General features: G+C 35.4%; 1 protein-coding gene and 1 long non-coding RNA gene across 2 annotated transcripts in view; both read right to left on the bottom strand.

Annotated features, from left to right (window-relative positions):
* Positions 1-397: 397 nt before the first annotated feature.
* The window catches only part of LOC115222822 (serine/threonine-protein phosphatase PP2A), a 30,085-nt gene continuing 13,635 nt past the window's right edge, over positions 398-16,847 (bottom strand). The window contains exons 4-7 of the mRNA XM_029793128.2: positions 10,782-10,871; positions 3,935-4,096; positions 2,932-3,050; positions 398-1,624 (exon numbers count right to left, since the gene is read on the bottom strand). Of these exons, the coding sequence (XP_029648988.1) occupies positions 1,552-1,624; positions 2,932-3,050; positions 3,935-4,096; positions 10,782-10,871 (444 nt within the window). The 3' untranslated portion in view covers positions 398-1,551. The remainder of the gene's footprint in view (positions 1,625-2,931; positions 3,051-3,934; positions 4,097-10,781; positions 10,872-16,847) is intronic.
* Positions 6,629-7,499, bottom strand: LOC118767391. Its single transcript, XR_005003307.1, has 2 exons — positions 7,226-7,499; positions 6,629-7,074 (listed from the first exon to the last, which is right to left on the bottom strand). It is a non-coding gene; the product is annotated as an uncharacterized LOC118767391 (long non-coding RNA).

Below are 16,847 nucleotides of genomic sequence, written 5' to 3'. Positions count from 1 at the left end.
AAGTATTTTGGGATAGATCTTTAATCTCAAGATACATCCCTTCCTGCATGCCCATCACAAGAGGACCTTTCTGTAAAGCCATTACAATACAGACACTCACACACACACACACATACATATACATACATACATACATATATATATATATATATATAACCCACATGAATTATACATACATAAAACACACATTCGTTAAATTAAATATCACCTAAGCAGCACTGTTCCATTAGCATCTTTATTATATTAGTAGCAATAATTTAAAATGAGAATATTTCAAAAAAATTAAATAAGAGCTAAAAAAAAAAAAAAAGTAAAATAAAATTAAAAAAAAACAGGAAATGAAGAAAGAAAATATATATTAAAACAGAAATGACCTTTTTTTTTTTTAAACTTTTTCTTTCTTTTCTTTTTGTAAATTCATTTCCATTTTGAGCTATAAGATGAAGAATCGGTTCCAGAAAATATCCTTAGGGAGAATATATTCCAATCGTCTTTCTTAAAACTTTGCTTTTTTTCTTTAATTTTTTTTTTTTTTTCCGACAAAAAGTATTCAAATGTAATACAATGAAGATATTTTTGTGTTTTTTTCTGTTTTTGTTTGTTTGGTTTGTAAATTTCTAGCATCACAATTACAGATTCTCTTTTATGTATACATATATAAATATATATATATGTTTTTTTTTTCTCTCAAATTTGTTTTTTTTTTTGTTTTGCTTCTTTCTTTACATGTGTTCCTTTCTTTCAGGCATCAAAGCATTTAAGTCCACCATTCCTTCAGTTGCTCCAGTTTAAAATAATAATAATAATAATAATAGTGAAGAGAAACAAAGACTTCTGTAGCTATAGGGAGGAGATTAAGAGGATGGACGGGGAAGGGGGGGGAGAGCAAGAGACAGATAGGGAAAAGTATAATCCATCAGAAACAAACTTTTTGAAGAAGTGAAGAGCCAGCTCTATTATGAGATGGAGGGGGTGGGGGGAGAAAGAAAAAAAGAAAAGAAAATCTTATATCACATAAGTCTTGCAGGACTTGGTTAAACATTTAACAAGAATAGATGCTGGAGTAAGGGTGGAGTGAGGAGAGAGAGGACAAAAGTGACCTATGGCAGCCTTGTTTCCACCAATAATAGATGAACTATGAATGGTGCTAAACTAAAGGGGGTATGTACGTTAGGAGGAAGTGGGGATAGCAGTAGACAGCTCATGTCATTCAACAACTGCCGAAATGTAATTCAAATTATTAAGAAAAACCCCCACAAAACACACACACACATGCACACACCATTGTGTATGTCTTACAATAACTTGTTGGCTGCTTTCACATTAAAGAATAGAGAATGGTCTTTTTTTTTTTTTGAGGGGGGATATATTTATTTTGTTTTGTTGTTTTGTTATTTCTTCTTTTTTTAATATTTTGCAAGAGTATGTTTGTCATTTTGCCACAGCTCCCAATGAAAGGGACCAGATGCTGCTGATGCTGTTGTACTTAGACTAGTTACCAAAAAAAAGAAAGTTAGCTGCCCAGTACAACTAAAAAAATGTTCAGGGTTCTTAAAGGAAATAATCAGGAGTTCGCCGTGTTACGTGTGGCTCTCCTCGTCTTGGTGCTGGGTCAAACTGCAAGCTGAAAAAAGGAAAACGGAAAAATATATTACCAGGGCAATATACGAAGTTGGAATGGAAAAAGGATAGACATCATCATACAATTTATCTTTTACTTGTTTGTCATTTGACTGTGGCCATGCTGGAGTACCACCCTCAAAGTTTTAGTCAAATTGACCACAGGACTTATTTTTTTAAAGCCTAGCACTTATTCTATTGATCTCTTGCAGAGCCGCTAAGTTACATGGTACATAAACACACTAATACAAGTTGCCAAGTAGTGGGATACAACAGTCTTTTTTCAGTTTCCATCTACCAAATCCAGTCACAAGGCTTTGGTTAGTCCAAGGCTATAGTAAAAGACACTTGCCTAAGGCACCATGCAGTTGGACTGAACCCAGAACCATGTGGTTGGAAAGCAAGCTTCTTATCACACAGCCATGCCTATGTTGACTTTTCTCTGCTTGCATGGGTCAAATGAAATTTGTCAAGGTAGATTTTTCTACAGTTAGATACCCTTCCATTTGCTAGCCTCCAACTCATTTCCAAACAATTTCCAAACTCATTTCCCACATAATGCTAGAAAAAACAACCTTGCTTATATGACAATGACATTCATTTACAACCATTGTGTGATGCCTAGACAAGGTTACACACAAAGGGCTTCTTTCAGTTCTTTCAAATCCACTCACAAGGCTTTGGTTGGCCCAAGCCTACTGCAGAAAACCCATACCCAAGGTGCCACACAGTGGGACTGAACTCAAGACCACATGATTGAAAAGCAAGTTTCTTAATCACACAGCCATGCCAGTGGCTATAGCAAGAAAAAAACCACTCTAGGCACAAGGCCTGAAAAATTTGGTGGTGGTAGTAGTGTGTGTATGGACAATCAGTTTGATTGACCCCAGTATGCAGCTGGTACTTCATTGACCCCCACCCTCTGAAAGAATGAAAGACAAAGTCAACCTCAGCAGAATTTGAACTCAGAACAATGACAGACGAAATACCGCCAAGCATTTTGCCAGAGGAGCTAATGTTTCTGCCAGCTTGCCGTCTTAACTAGGGAAATATATTAACCTGTCAGCATTCACATTACATCTACATTTGTAGCTGCAAGATTTTGATAGGATGTTTTTTATTTTTAGAATGACAATGTAGGGTAGGTATGCGACACTGGATCCAGCTGGTCTTAACATGAGCAGAATATTTGGACCAGAATGGCCAGTTTCAAATGCTAAAGGGTTAATTTGGAAAAGAAGAAAAATAATTCTATAGAGATTTGAAAAACACAAAGCCAAAATCATTTTAAAAATAAGAAGTTTAACTTACAAGGAATACTTTAATGCATCATCAAGTTCCATAATTGCAGCTTGATTACCACATCGATAGCAGTAGTTAGGAGCACTAAATATGGTTACAACATTCCTATCATGACACCAATTGTAACCCTGAAAGTTAAAAAAAAAAATTAAAACAATACATGAATAGTTCACAAATTTTAAGGGAACAGAATTACTCAAACAGATAACAAAATCCCATGCTTTAAAACAAGCATGAGCAACCTGTGGCCCGCAGCATGTTTTTATGTGGCTCTCAAAGAGTTTCTAGGTTACTAATTTCATACTAAGACAAAATTCAGAAGAACTGCAAAAAATTCGGTGTAAAGAGGGCAAGTAATATTTTATGCATATGTGTTTTATCATGCGGCCCTCTGCCACCTGGAAATTGCATGATGCAGCCCCCAGTTGACGCAAAGTTGTCAATCCCAGCTTAAAGTAGCTGTGAAACATTTAAGAGAATCATTATCATGTTCACATTTTTTTCCATGCTGGTATGAGTTGGACAAGACTTTTGGAAGACAGTATTCTGCACTCCCTGACACCAACATTTTTTCAAGTAAGGTAATTCTACCATTTTGCACAAACTGTCAAAGTGACAGACTTTTTGGTTTATATAGTTATATAGGACATAAACATCACCACTGTTGGCAGAGTGGTGTCAATATAAAAACATGAAGTGGGAGATGCGTGCAAACGTGCACACACACACACACACACACACACAGGCTTCTGTACTGGTTCCTTGTACCAAATTTCATTCATAAGGTTTTGGTTGACTTGAAACTGTAAGCAGAAAACATCCGAGATGCTCAAGGTTCCGCACAGAGCAACTAAACCTAACAACCACATGATGTCAGTGAAATTTTCAGCCACACAACTATGCTTCAGTGTTTTAAAACAAAATCTACTTTAAAAATGTTACAATTAAATTTTAAATTTAAACTTATCACTTGAATAAATACTGCAAAGAATTTCAGAAGATTCCAACTTACCTCCATGACAAGTTGATGAGCACGAGACACCAATGTAAGTCCATTGGTATGATTAAAAGTTTCGGAAATATCTTGCCCAAATGTGTATCCTGCACCACGAGGTGAGATGCCCCAACCACCACGATCATCTGGATCCGACCATAGAAGATCGCACATTGGACCCTGGATAATACATTCAATGTTTTTTTTAAGTTCAAATCAAGATAGAAGTACAACAAAATTATAGACAAACAAAACTCTTATCCATGTAAAAAAAAAAAAATATATTATTTGCTATAAAGCTCAGGAGGGAGCCTGTATGTAGTCACTTGATCTGCTGAAATAACCACCAGATTTCACAACTATCTTAAGTTGGGATATTCACATCTAGAATTACTTTGATCTGCTGAATCATCACAAACAAGTTTTATTTGCAATACAAACGCCAAACCAAAATATATTCCCTCAAATACAAGAATAGCCTAAGGAGCAATAATGAGTTTATTTCAAATGTTAAGCTAATCAATACTTGTACAATAGATTTACCATTACCCATAAGTTTCATTTTATACTATCAATATGAACAACTAATTAAACTCAATTTAACCATTTTGTTACCATAATTCTGTTAAAATATGCAGACTGTTTCAATTTTTTAAAATAGGGAAGAATCTAATAAAATAACTTTATTATTAAGCTGAGGTCTTGAACAAAGTGCCATAAAATTTTAACATTATAACTTAGACCACTTTAGAACAGTAAGTTCATGTCATAGACCTGGAGTGGTTTCAGGTAGGCAGGCATCAAAAAGGTTCAGTAGCTTTTCACCACATGCTCTACAATGTCAACAATTTATCTAAAAATATTCATCACAATATCAAAATATACTGCGGAAGATTGTTATAAGTGTCACTCTCTAGAGCAATTGAAAATATAAAATATACTTTCACAATTTTGATAGTCTTTCCAAATAAAGCAATCATCAGGTTCAAATGATGGCAGTCATCTGTGCACAATAACAGTAAATATCTCCTTAGCCTGAAGTCCTTGGTTTCATGACATGAGATAGGGTAGGAAAAAAAATGGCACTCCTGGTTAGAAAAGTAGTTTAAATGTTTAGGCTAACACATCTACATCACTGGCTGCTCATTCTGTATAAATTCAAGCAAAATAGAACAGTATTTTGCCAAGAAATACAACAAAAAGAACCTGTTAAAAACGTCCAACAGATCTACCAATCAGTATATGATCAATGCTTAAACTTCCAAAAACATATGAAAAGAAAGCATCTCAGTGTGTATGTGGGTGTGTGGGTGTGTGTATTATTTTGTTTGTCATTTGACTGCGGCTATGCTGGAGCACAGCCTTGTAGAGTTTTAGTCGAACAAATCGACCCCAGAACATTTTTTAAGCCTACTACTTATCCTATAAGTCTCTTTTGCTGAACCGCTAAGTCATGGGGATATAAACACACCAACACTGGGAGGTTCAAACACATACACAAAGACAAACACACATATAAGTACATGTATTATACACACACCGGGCTTCTTGTTTCTGTCTAACAAATCCACTCACAAGGCTTTGATCAGCCTGAGGATATAGAAGACACTTTCCCAAGGTGCCACACAGTGGGACTGAACCCAGGACCATGTGACTGGGAAGAAAGCTTCTTACCTGTGCCTATATATATATATATATATGTATAAAATCATCAAAATCCATTTTCCATGCTTTTGCATGGATTGAAAAGAGTTTAAGGTAAATTTTCTCTGGCTGGCTGACCTTTCTCTGGCCAGCTGATCTTCACCAGGTTCTAAGCATGGTAATATTTACCCACGGCAAACATGTTCTCTTAGTGACAATGGCAATCATTTACAACTATCGCGTGATGTCAAGACAAGGAAACACAAACATACACGCAACTCGCTTCCTTCAATTTCCACCTACCAAATCCACTCACAAAACTTTGGTTGGCCTGAAGCTAGAGCAGCAGACACTTGCCCAAGGTACCAAAGAGTTGTTCAGATTACATATTGAAAAGAGAGGATTCATCACCCTATCATTAAAACTGTAAAGCTATAAATCTGGACAATATACAAAGAACCTATTATTTTTGTTAGACTATTAATTCTAGAGTGACCTTTAAACCAGATTTTAAGAACCTTATGTAACGGAGGTCACCACAAATATAAAATGCTAGCCAAATCAATATTGCACTAAATTACAACAATTTTACAAACTTATCCGAAGAAGAGATTACAGGAGCTTGTCTTATTTTAATTTTATTTTGGCAGAAAATTTATTTACAGTATTAGAATGTAACTATGTAAACACATCAACACACACACACAATATTTTCATTACTTTCTCAAGTGATTTATTTAGTTTTACAGCTTTTTCTCAACATGTTTTTACATGCTACTTATTATAGACACATATTTTTGCATTACTCCAGTTTCATTATACACAAGTTCACACAAATATGCTTATGTGCTATTTGTGAAATAGGAAACCATTGTCTATAACTAGTGTACAGCTGACATTAAAAGTATTTTAAATTTCTCATAAAATATCAGATTTTCCTGCTCTACTAGCTTTAGACCTACCTCACCCCTCACCTGCAGCACTGTGAGAATTTATAGATTACAATATTTTCTAGTCTTTTGAACTTCAATTAAATCAGTCATGCTGCAGCTACCCACTCCTTCACGCTGAAGAAACTAAATCCTAACCCACTTCACTATAGCTCTAGGAAAACAACTTTTTTTTTTGTAAAAAAAACCTTTCATTAGATTGAAGATATTTTCATAATTATATCTACACTCACACTAATTTTAACTTTTAATACATGTTACCTAACATTATGCTTGAAAACAATAATTCTTTAAATAACAAAGCACTGTTACTTCAGCAATAAAATCCACTGAGGTCTTTGTCTAGAGCACCTAGATAATTAGCCTTCATAACAACTGTCAACTCTTCTCAAGCAGGCAAACTGAAAGTCTACACTAAGCCTGTCTCACTAAAACACAATTGTTAATTTAACACTATCTCATAAGTCGTTAGCAACTTCAACAAAATAAAACTTATGGCCATTTGCTAAATGACAGCCTATGACTTAGAGCAGCAGCAAGATCTCAATAAGCTGAATCTGTGACCTGACTTCAACTCTTGGTTGGAAACATTTCATTTTACTTCTGTAATTTTAAGAAAACTGTTCACATCAACCCCAGGCAAAATGCAATTCACATTTTCTGAATGGCACAACTAACCAAAGATTGCCATAAAATATTTTTCAGTAGTGTAAACTGCAAGATGACAAGCCATATCTCATGTGATTTGATTTTCAGAAAAGGTGGCCTGTACTTGGTTTCTATAAAAGGAACCAGTTACATGTAACATGATCAGTTAAATACATGGAGTCAACCAGTTAAAAAAAAAACAATTATTATAAAATTTCCCAGAATGTCTTGTTGATTTAGACTGGATCTTCAATGTTAGTATGAATTTAAAAATATATTACCTGAAATATTAGAAAAAATTTTTTGAAATTGATTCATTTCTATATCTATAAATGGTAAAATGTCTGTGTATCTGCATGTCCTTTATACAAATCCACAGTTTTTCACATAAAAGGCTCGCATTTTCTATGGGCTTTCAAAACTGTCTGAGGGTGGTTGTGAAGATCTTTTCATTTACCCAGTCACCCCAGAAAGCCATTAAAAAAAAAATTGATAAACCAACCCCCAATGCCCCTAAGTTATAGGTATATTCATTGAAAATCGCTAAAACATAGAAATTTATGTGGTGCGTGCGTACAGCTAGATACACCATTAGACTGCCAGCTGTTTTTTGATTGGACAGAGATAATTTTACCCATGACAGTTGAATGCGCATTTTCAGAGTCTGTATGACTCAGCGCATTTTTGCGCTTTCAAACGTGCATGCTTTTTCTGATTTGAGAACTGCAGGGAATAATTAACGAGTTAGGATCTCCAAAGCTACATTCTTCAATGGTCCTTAATCCAATGTAACCGTCCTCCTCTGAAATAAACCCGCCATGCACAACTCCACAGCCATGTCATTTAGAACCCCTAGTATGGGTTAGTGATAGAATGGGATTAGAAGCTGCCTATTAGAGGCTCCCGAGCCCCCTTCTGTAAGGTTAGTCTAGGTTTTAGTTGAAGGCTTAGTTGCGTTCCAAACCTAACCCCCTCTGTTTCCGTGGATCGGGAGCCCAATTAGCCTCCCGGCGAAAAGGCATACCTATTATTTTATACCTTAGTTAACCTTAGTGTCTTACGTGCTTCTCTGCGTCATGAACTTATAACTATTGACCTTACTGCATTACTTGCTTCAATGCGTCATACTCATACAATCACTTTGAATGCTGCTTTTTGTGCTCTAATTGCTCTGCCTTTTCACCGGAATCAGCACTTTTCTTCCCACCATTGCTATAAACTCATACGAAGAGGGGTGGGGGCGTGTCAAAAGGACTGGCATGTGCAACTTGATCATCTCTGCCAGTCAAACTCCCAACCCATGTATTCCCGTCGCGACACTGATTGCACAGTACTGGGTTGGGTGTGAAACCAAAACTCAACAAATGAGATTTATGTGCATTTTCAAAATCATGCTATTTTGCGGCCAAATTCGAGTTCTTTGCTTTTTTGTCCGACTAATGGCATGTGCACATCATCATCATCGTTTAACGATGAATGCACAGTCTCGCTAATTTTCCATGATTATGCCGTTCCAGGTATGAAAACCGGAGTCCAATGAATATTAATTACTCTCATAAAAAGCTCCAACTAGCTCATAAACAACAAAACTGGCCCGGGCTGAAATGTGATAAGAGACTTAGCTCTTGATTTAGTGAGAAATTTTTACTGCAACCCAGCAACGAACAACAAGCCCTAGCACTAGATCCGGTAACGTATATGTATATTTGTTTATTTGAATATTCCTCACACTGACTACACACACCCATTTTCATGCTGGGAATCCAAGATCCTTACAGCTAATTAGCTAATTAGTGTCTTAAGAGTGGTCATACTTGAAGCATTTCGAGTTAATCCTTTTTCAAATACCCTACATCTGCAATTTAATCGATTAATGGAACGAGGACAAATCAGCAGAAAGAAATTTCCAAATGTATCTAGTTACAAACACCTCAATGGCTTTGAGTAATTAAATTCCACACTGATCCATAACATATTAACTGCTGCATGTACAATCATAGCAAGCTTTCACACAACTGTCATATGCATCACTGGTGATACATTCTCATGGTTTTAGAAAACATTTTATTCTGTATCTCTGACATGGTTTTGAGGATATTTCAATAACATGAGTGCTAAATATTATTGTTTAATCATGAAAATATTGTAAAAATGAAGGGAAACAAAAAACAAAAACAAGAAACAAAACATTTCCTTGCACAATTATACTATGCTGTGTAACAGCATGAAATATGTGGTTGCCACTGGTAACTCCCAGTAACAGGCTGAGGCAAATAATATGGCTCTTACAGCCGTCAAAAAAAAAAAAAAAAAAAAAAAAAAAAAAGGCTCTGGCAAGCAAGTCACCCAAAAATATAGCATGTCCTAATATAAAACTAACAACCACTATCCAAGCAATAACCCTTTAGGATTCAGATTATTCTGCCATCTGCCAAATGTAATACTTATTTCACAGTTTTGAATTAACCATATATTATCTCATAACTTTGAAATACTGATGATGTGATTGTATATATATTTAGTTATGACATTGTAGAGCAGATATGAGAGGCCAACTCTGGCTAGTTTGAATATAAAACAGATAGAATATTTGGGACTGATATGACCCGTTTAAAAGCTAATGGGCTAAAGTAGTACCAGATCTACCTGGTACTATATTCTTTTTTAATTTCTTAATTTGATCAATTAGCTTCAAGCGACACTTGTTCTGTTACACTGCTAGTCAATGAATAAGATACATTCCAACAAAATCTTGCCACCCTGAGCAGGTAACTGCTCATCTAACATTAATCATTCCTGATGCTTTCAAGCCTTACAACCATCATCATCATCGTTTAACGTCCGCTTTCCATGCTAGCATGGGTTGGACGGTTCAACTGGAGTCTAGGAAGCCATAAGGCTGCAACAGGCCCAGTCTGATCTGGCAGTGTTCCTACAGCTTGATGCCCTTCCTAACGCCAACCACTCTGTGAGTGTAATGAGTGCTTTTTACGTGCCACCTGCACAGGTGCCATCATAGGAAATTTCTGCTGGCTCCATATCTGCAAAATGTTTTACTCCCATCGCATTTGTTGCTTACAGCTTGAAACAGAGCAGAGCACTGCCAATTGTCATTCAATAAATTAATGGCAACTACTCAATAATTCTTTGAGGTCATTTTTAACTGTTTCTACAAGTACAAATGAATCCTTATTTCAAAATTACACCGTATCTTCACTCATTCCAACAATCTAGCAACATGAAACATTTCATTCTTATCAACCACACTGTTGATTCATACAGCAAAATAAGCCTGGCAATTTGCCCTGCGGGAATGCTAAGCTTCTCGACCAGAAATATAGAAGAGATAACTACTCAGTTTTTATCTTTGACTAATAATTATCCAGTTATTTAAATACTACTCTATTTATTTAGCCAAGTAATATTCACATGTAGCAAGTTAAACTTCCTTCTCTGAAACCAGACATCTACTGATGTAAAAAGAACAAACAAGTAACCACTCTAGATACACAATATCTTAATAATAGCCAACAATTCTGAAAATATCGGCTAAAATTTTTCTACAAAAAGCTCAAGCGTAGTAACAATCCACATTTATAATTGTTAAAAAAATATATACTTACTTCGTGAGGTACTTCTTGTATTCTGTCAAGAGCCTTTATATGATCAAGAGAGTCTATGGAAGGGGACAAGCCACCATGCAGACAGAAAATCTGGAAACAAATTAAAAAAATTTCATTATTATTATTATTTAGGACAGGTGCCACGGTGGCTGTGTGGTAAGAAGTTTGCTTCTTAAACACATGGTTTTGGGTTCAGTCCCACTGTGCAGCACCTTGGGCAAGACTTCTACAGTCTCAGGCTGACCAAATCTTTGGTCAGCCCCAGTGGATGTGGTGATAGAAACTGAAAGACGCTACTTGTATGTACGTGTCTTTCTTTTTGTCCCTCACCTCTGCTTGACAACCCATCCCTGTAACTTAGTCTGGCAAAAGGGACTGACAAACTACCAGACTTTTGAAAAGTACTGGGGTCGATTTGCATGACTTAAACCCTTCTAAGTGGTACCCCAGCAAGGGTACAATCCAATAATGGAAACAAATAAAAAGGTAAAAAATATTAAGTGACAAGGAACAGCATGCTTGCACAACACACATAAGCAGTGTTATAGCCTTAAATCAATTCCAGGATTTTATGTAGATATCAGCGATAAAAATATACCTGTATGAAAACTTGGTGCGGTGTTAAACAGTAACCTATACGCAAACAAAGGACTATTTTGCCATACAAAAATTCTAATTTTTCTATCAATGAAATACCAGTTCAGAGAATCAATATCGTAAATCATACGTTAATCTGTTTTCTTGCCATGGTTTACATTCATTTGTAAAAGACACATGAAATAAGTTGGCCTTTTGGTAAATTTAAGAGAGTTTGATAGAGAATGTCTTGTGGTAGTCACTCTACATTCTAAGCTTAGACCCTGCCAAGATCACTTAGGTTTTTAAATACTGGGGGAAATTCTCTCTTTCTTTCTCTCCTCCCCAGAGGAAATCAGCTGCGTTCAGATCTCGATAGAGATGGGTTCCAAGGTTGGAAAAGTTCAAGACATGACAATACAGCTGCAATCCTACTACACACACACACACACACAATGAAAAACAAATGCATTTCACAGAGTTTATATTTGTATTAACACAAATGCAAGTTAGAATCAGTAACTGATACAAATACACGCATAAATAACTGGCACTGTCATTTTTGATGACAATGGTTCCAGTTAATCCAATCAATGGCACAACCTGCTTGCGAAATACTTGCTGAATACTCCACAGACATGTAGGCTTAATGTAGTTCTCAGTAGGATTCTGTGGGACACAGGATGTGACATGGTCGGCTCATTGAGTGAACTGGAGCAATGTGAAATAAAGTGTCTTTCATGAGCCAAATACCCAAACCACTAAGCCATGCACCTTCATGTGTGTGTGTGTGTATGTATATATATATATATATATATATATATATATATATATTGTGGTACAAAAACGCTACCTTCTCACCCAATGTTTACAATTTTTGATGATATAAATAGGCAAAAGATATATGTGCACAAACACACACATGTATGTATGTATGTATATATATATATATACATACATACATATGTATGTATATATATATATATACATACATGTGTGTGTTTACTGGCCTCATAGGCAGCAACCATCCAGGGGTACCATTTTCAAGGGTCTAGTGCAGAAGCAAGAAGCCCTAAGTTTTACATACTGCTATTTATTTACCTATTATTTTATAAAGCATTCATAAAAATGAAATATAAAAAAGCAGAGTTTTTGAATAAGCTTATCCCATAGAACTTGTTTTTCACAATTCCACAATTTTAACGCCCACTTTTTTTATTCGTGCATAGGCCAGATGAAATTTGTGGAGGCAAGTTTTGTATAGCTGGACGCCTTTTCTTTTGGCAACCGTCACCCATTTCTGAACATTTCCTCACAACCAGACAGAATTTCACAGAAGATTCAAATGACAACACTTGCATGATGACAATATTCATTTATAATTATTACACAATGTCAAGACAAGGAGTCACATATAAACAGGCTTCTCTCAGTTTCTACTTACCAAATCCACTAAAAAGGTTTTGATTGACCTGGAGCTATTGTAGAAGACATTTGTCCAAGGTATCATGCAATGGGACTGAACCCAAAAGCCACCTCCCAACCACATCTCTAAACAATGGTCTAGATAAAGTAATACAGTGTTATCTAGATGAAAGGACAAGTTTTAAATAAAATTAAATCTGAAATATATTCCAGTTTAATTCATTCTTCCCAAACATAGAACTTCTAGAAAGCTGCAAGATTCCAACTGCTGGTTTAGCTGACCATGTTGACCTTTATATTTCAATCTGGTATTTGTTAATCTACAAGATTACTGGACAAAAACAAGAGTGAATTTCATCTTAAAACAGACACCATTACATAACATTTGAAGTGGCCAACACCTGCACCTTTTGCATTTACTAAATTTCATTCACAAATGCAGGTATCAGGTAGGCAAACAATTTACATCAACTTTCTATGTTGGCATGAGGTGGACAGTTTGTCAAATTAGAGATAAGTTCCTATATGGAGTTAGTGCCCATACCATGCTTGACCATTTCATTTTTGGTATGGTTCCTATGGCTGAATATCCTTGCTAACACCAACCACTGTAGTGGGAGCATTTTATCGTGGTGCCTATACTAGAAAGGTTGTGTCTTTAGTAAGAATAAAGGATCTCTGCAACTCAGTTGCTGCTGTCTACTATAATACAAATTTTATATGTGCACCATACAAACTAAAATTGAACCCAGTTATTTTTAATGACTATGTGGATACGAAAGTACTCTAAAGATAAACTCCAAGTAAGCCTGAAATTGTGTGACAAAACTGAAGATTTGAATCACAAGTACAATTTATCCTAAGAGCTTCAGCACAGTCTCTCTATACCAATTTACTCAACACGGCTTGCATCAATCTAAAGCTAATGTATGATGATAATTGCACAATGTACTATGCATGGGGATGAAACCTGGATACTTGAATTTGGAAAGCAAATACATGCCAACACAAGCACTTCATGGGCTTGGTCAACTTGCTATAAAACAAACACTTCCAGTAAAAGACCTATTGATCACCAACTTGTTGAATCAAGGCCAAACAGGTTAAAGAGCAATGGTCCATATGTTTATACCTATGAGTAGATAAATACTACCATGAAAAAGTTTGCCACAAAATCTTTTAATTATTTAACCCCTTTGATACCAACCCGCCAGAAACTGCCTCGATAGTACAAATGTTTTGATTTCAAAAATTCTGAATTGAAATCTTCCACCAAGCCTTAGTTACAATTTATGTTCCTAACATTAGCTTAATAATAACTAAGTTATTTTACTAAATTAATTGAAAGAAACACAGAGCATCTCAACAGAAATATGGTAATAAAAGGGTTAAGACAAAAACACATCACATATGACTGAAAAACCTACAGAAAAATTTAAAATGCAACAATTAAATTCTTATCACTGAATAATACAAAATAACTCATTCTTAGAGAGAGAGAGAGAGAGAGATGGGCAACTATCTCTGTTCCTAATATTCCACACCTACTTCAATATTTTGGAAAGAGAAAAGACAAAATGATCACAGAGTCACTTGATAACAAGATCCTGACAGAAATATGACTCACTTCCTCAATGACAAACAAAACCAACTAAAAATTAATTTAACCTAAATCTCTGTCTCTTTTCAGATAATGTAGAAATATGAATTGTGAAACTGTTAAAATTATCAACTGTTTTAAATATAGCAAAGATAACAATTTCAATAATAAAAAGTGACAAAGTTTCAGTTCAATGTCAGCAGGTGAATTATATTATTTGCTTCTGTCATTAGACTGCTAGAGCAATGCCTTGAAGAATTTTTAGCTGAATCAATTGATTCCAGCTCTTATTTTTAAAGTTTGGTACTTTAAAAAAAATTTTTTTGAACAACCTTTGAGTCACAATTTTGCTTTTTCATTACATCAGCATATTGAAACTAAGACATAAACCTCACCACTAATACAAAATATAAACCTACCAAAGCATCTATAATATATAGCTGAAGTAATTTTTAATATTTTAGTCCTTAAAGTTTAAAATAGTTAAGAAAATAAAAGAGTGCCTTCATAAAATCCTGAACATCTAATAAAAGAAACTCATTAAGGATGGGAACAGACCAATGTACAACAAACAGTATCCTCAACAGTAAGCAAATAGTCTTGTTACAAGATTCCCATCAAATAAAACTAATCCTTTCAGTGGATTGCTAATAGAGGGGCAACTCAAAGATGGACTGGTGCTGGGTGTCCTCACCATTAATCTCTTGGTGGGGTAAACCGGCACTAAACAGATGCAACAAGGGTAATCTCTTGGCAAAATTGGCTGAAACAAACTGGCATAGTTTACCACTTGAAAGAGCCAAACAACAATATTTCAATAGCCTCATTTACTGCAGGATGTAAGGCTAAGAGAGGTTTACATCTGGTAAGGTATTACAACAGAACAGAACAAAGTAGATATCCATTTGAAAGTGAAACACAAAACTAACAACTATACTCTTTGATGATGTCTGATACTGGATGAAGATCCCTGTACAAATTGCTTATTGGTCAGACAATCTCTCCAGATGACATTCAAAGCCACCCTTAGCACACAAGTGCAGTCTCCACACAATCTTCATTCCAATTTTGAGGTAAGTGTCCATGCTGAGCAGCCATACAACAGAACAGAGGTAATAGTTGCTCGAAAGAGGCTCCTTTTCATATTGTCTGGAAGTCCAGATTTCCACACGACAGAAAGTTTGTTGGCTTTACCAATGCATGTGTTTACATTGCTCTGGCAACTAGAGATTTTACTAACTAGATAAGGAAATTCTACAAGGCTGAGAGTTATGCCAGATACTGTTTTGATCTAAGCTTACATTTTTTTGTTTTTTCTGAGTTAACATGGAGACCAATATCTTTGGCTGAATGTTCAAGTCTAGGGGAAAAGGTTTCTTCTTGTCTTATTAGATTGGAGAATAGTACTAAATCATTAGCATAATCTGCATCCATTATTTTTGTGGCAAGATATGTATTACTTTTTTGTGGATGTAACACGAATCTATTGTCTTTAATAGTACTGATGAAAGTTCTGAGAACATAATCCAAGCAAATGATCAAGATAGTTACAAGAGAGTTATTGTAACACATACAAAGGTGGTGTCCATAGCTGTGAAATCAGCTAATGAAAGAGTCATTATGACTCAAGTTTCCAGTTTAAACTCATACTGAATCACTCATCACATGGGTAAACAAGGAGCACGTTCTGCTGAGGATCCAACCTCATCCACAGTCTCCAAAAAGGGAATGTTTCCACTTAATGTTCAAACTCTTGGCAATTTACATTGTCTGTATGAACTCTCATCACTTGTAGCCTCTCAAAATATTGACATCTGTATTCAAGAGCAGAGCACATATCTTGATCTCAAGTACCAAGAATGTGGAAAAGAGGACCAACCTCAGCATGGAAGAATTTAATCCATTCAATAATTAGATGTGTAGGCCATCAAGCAATGAAAGCTTTAAATTGTATTGAAAAAAATTCACCCTAGAATTTTAGTAGCGCTTAATGGTAATCCAAAACTCATGATTACTTCAAATGTCTCACTCGAAAAGGATGTCACAGTTTTATGACAGCCATTCAAACCTAACTAGAGACTTACCTGAACAATATTAAAATAGTTGGAGGAGACATGACTGCACACCTTGGAGAAGATCTTATGTACAGATGTACACCACATCCACATACAATCAGAAATGGAAACTATTTAAGATGAATACATAAAACAGAATAGACTCATTTGCCTAAGCACAAAATTTCAGAAAAAGAAAAGGAAAGCTCCTAACACACAATAATCCAAATGGTACTGAAGCACAGCTAGATTTCATGCTTATAAACAGTAAATGGATTAACAGTGTTATAACCTGTGGTGCTTACAACTCTTGCAATAGTTTCACTTCTGATCATAAAATGCTCACAGCAAAGGTCCAACTAAGCCTTTATATATATATATATAGATAGATAGATAGATAGATAGATAGAT

The sequence above is a fragment of the Octopus sinensis genome, linkage group LG21 (assembly GCF_006345805.1).
Source record: "Octopus sinensis linkage group LG21, ASM634580v1, whole genome shotgun sequence".
Taxonomy (NCBI): domain Eukaryota; kingdom Metazoa; phylum Mollusca; class Cephalopoda; order Octopoda; family Octopodidae; genus Octopus; species Octopus sinensis.
The sequence above is the reverse complement of the archived record's forward strand: the minus strand, read 5'-3'. Positions and strand labels throughout refer to the sequence as shown.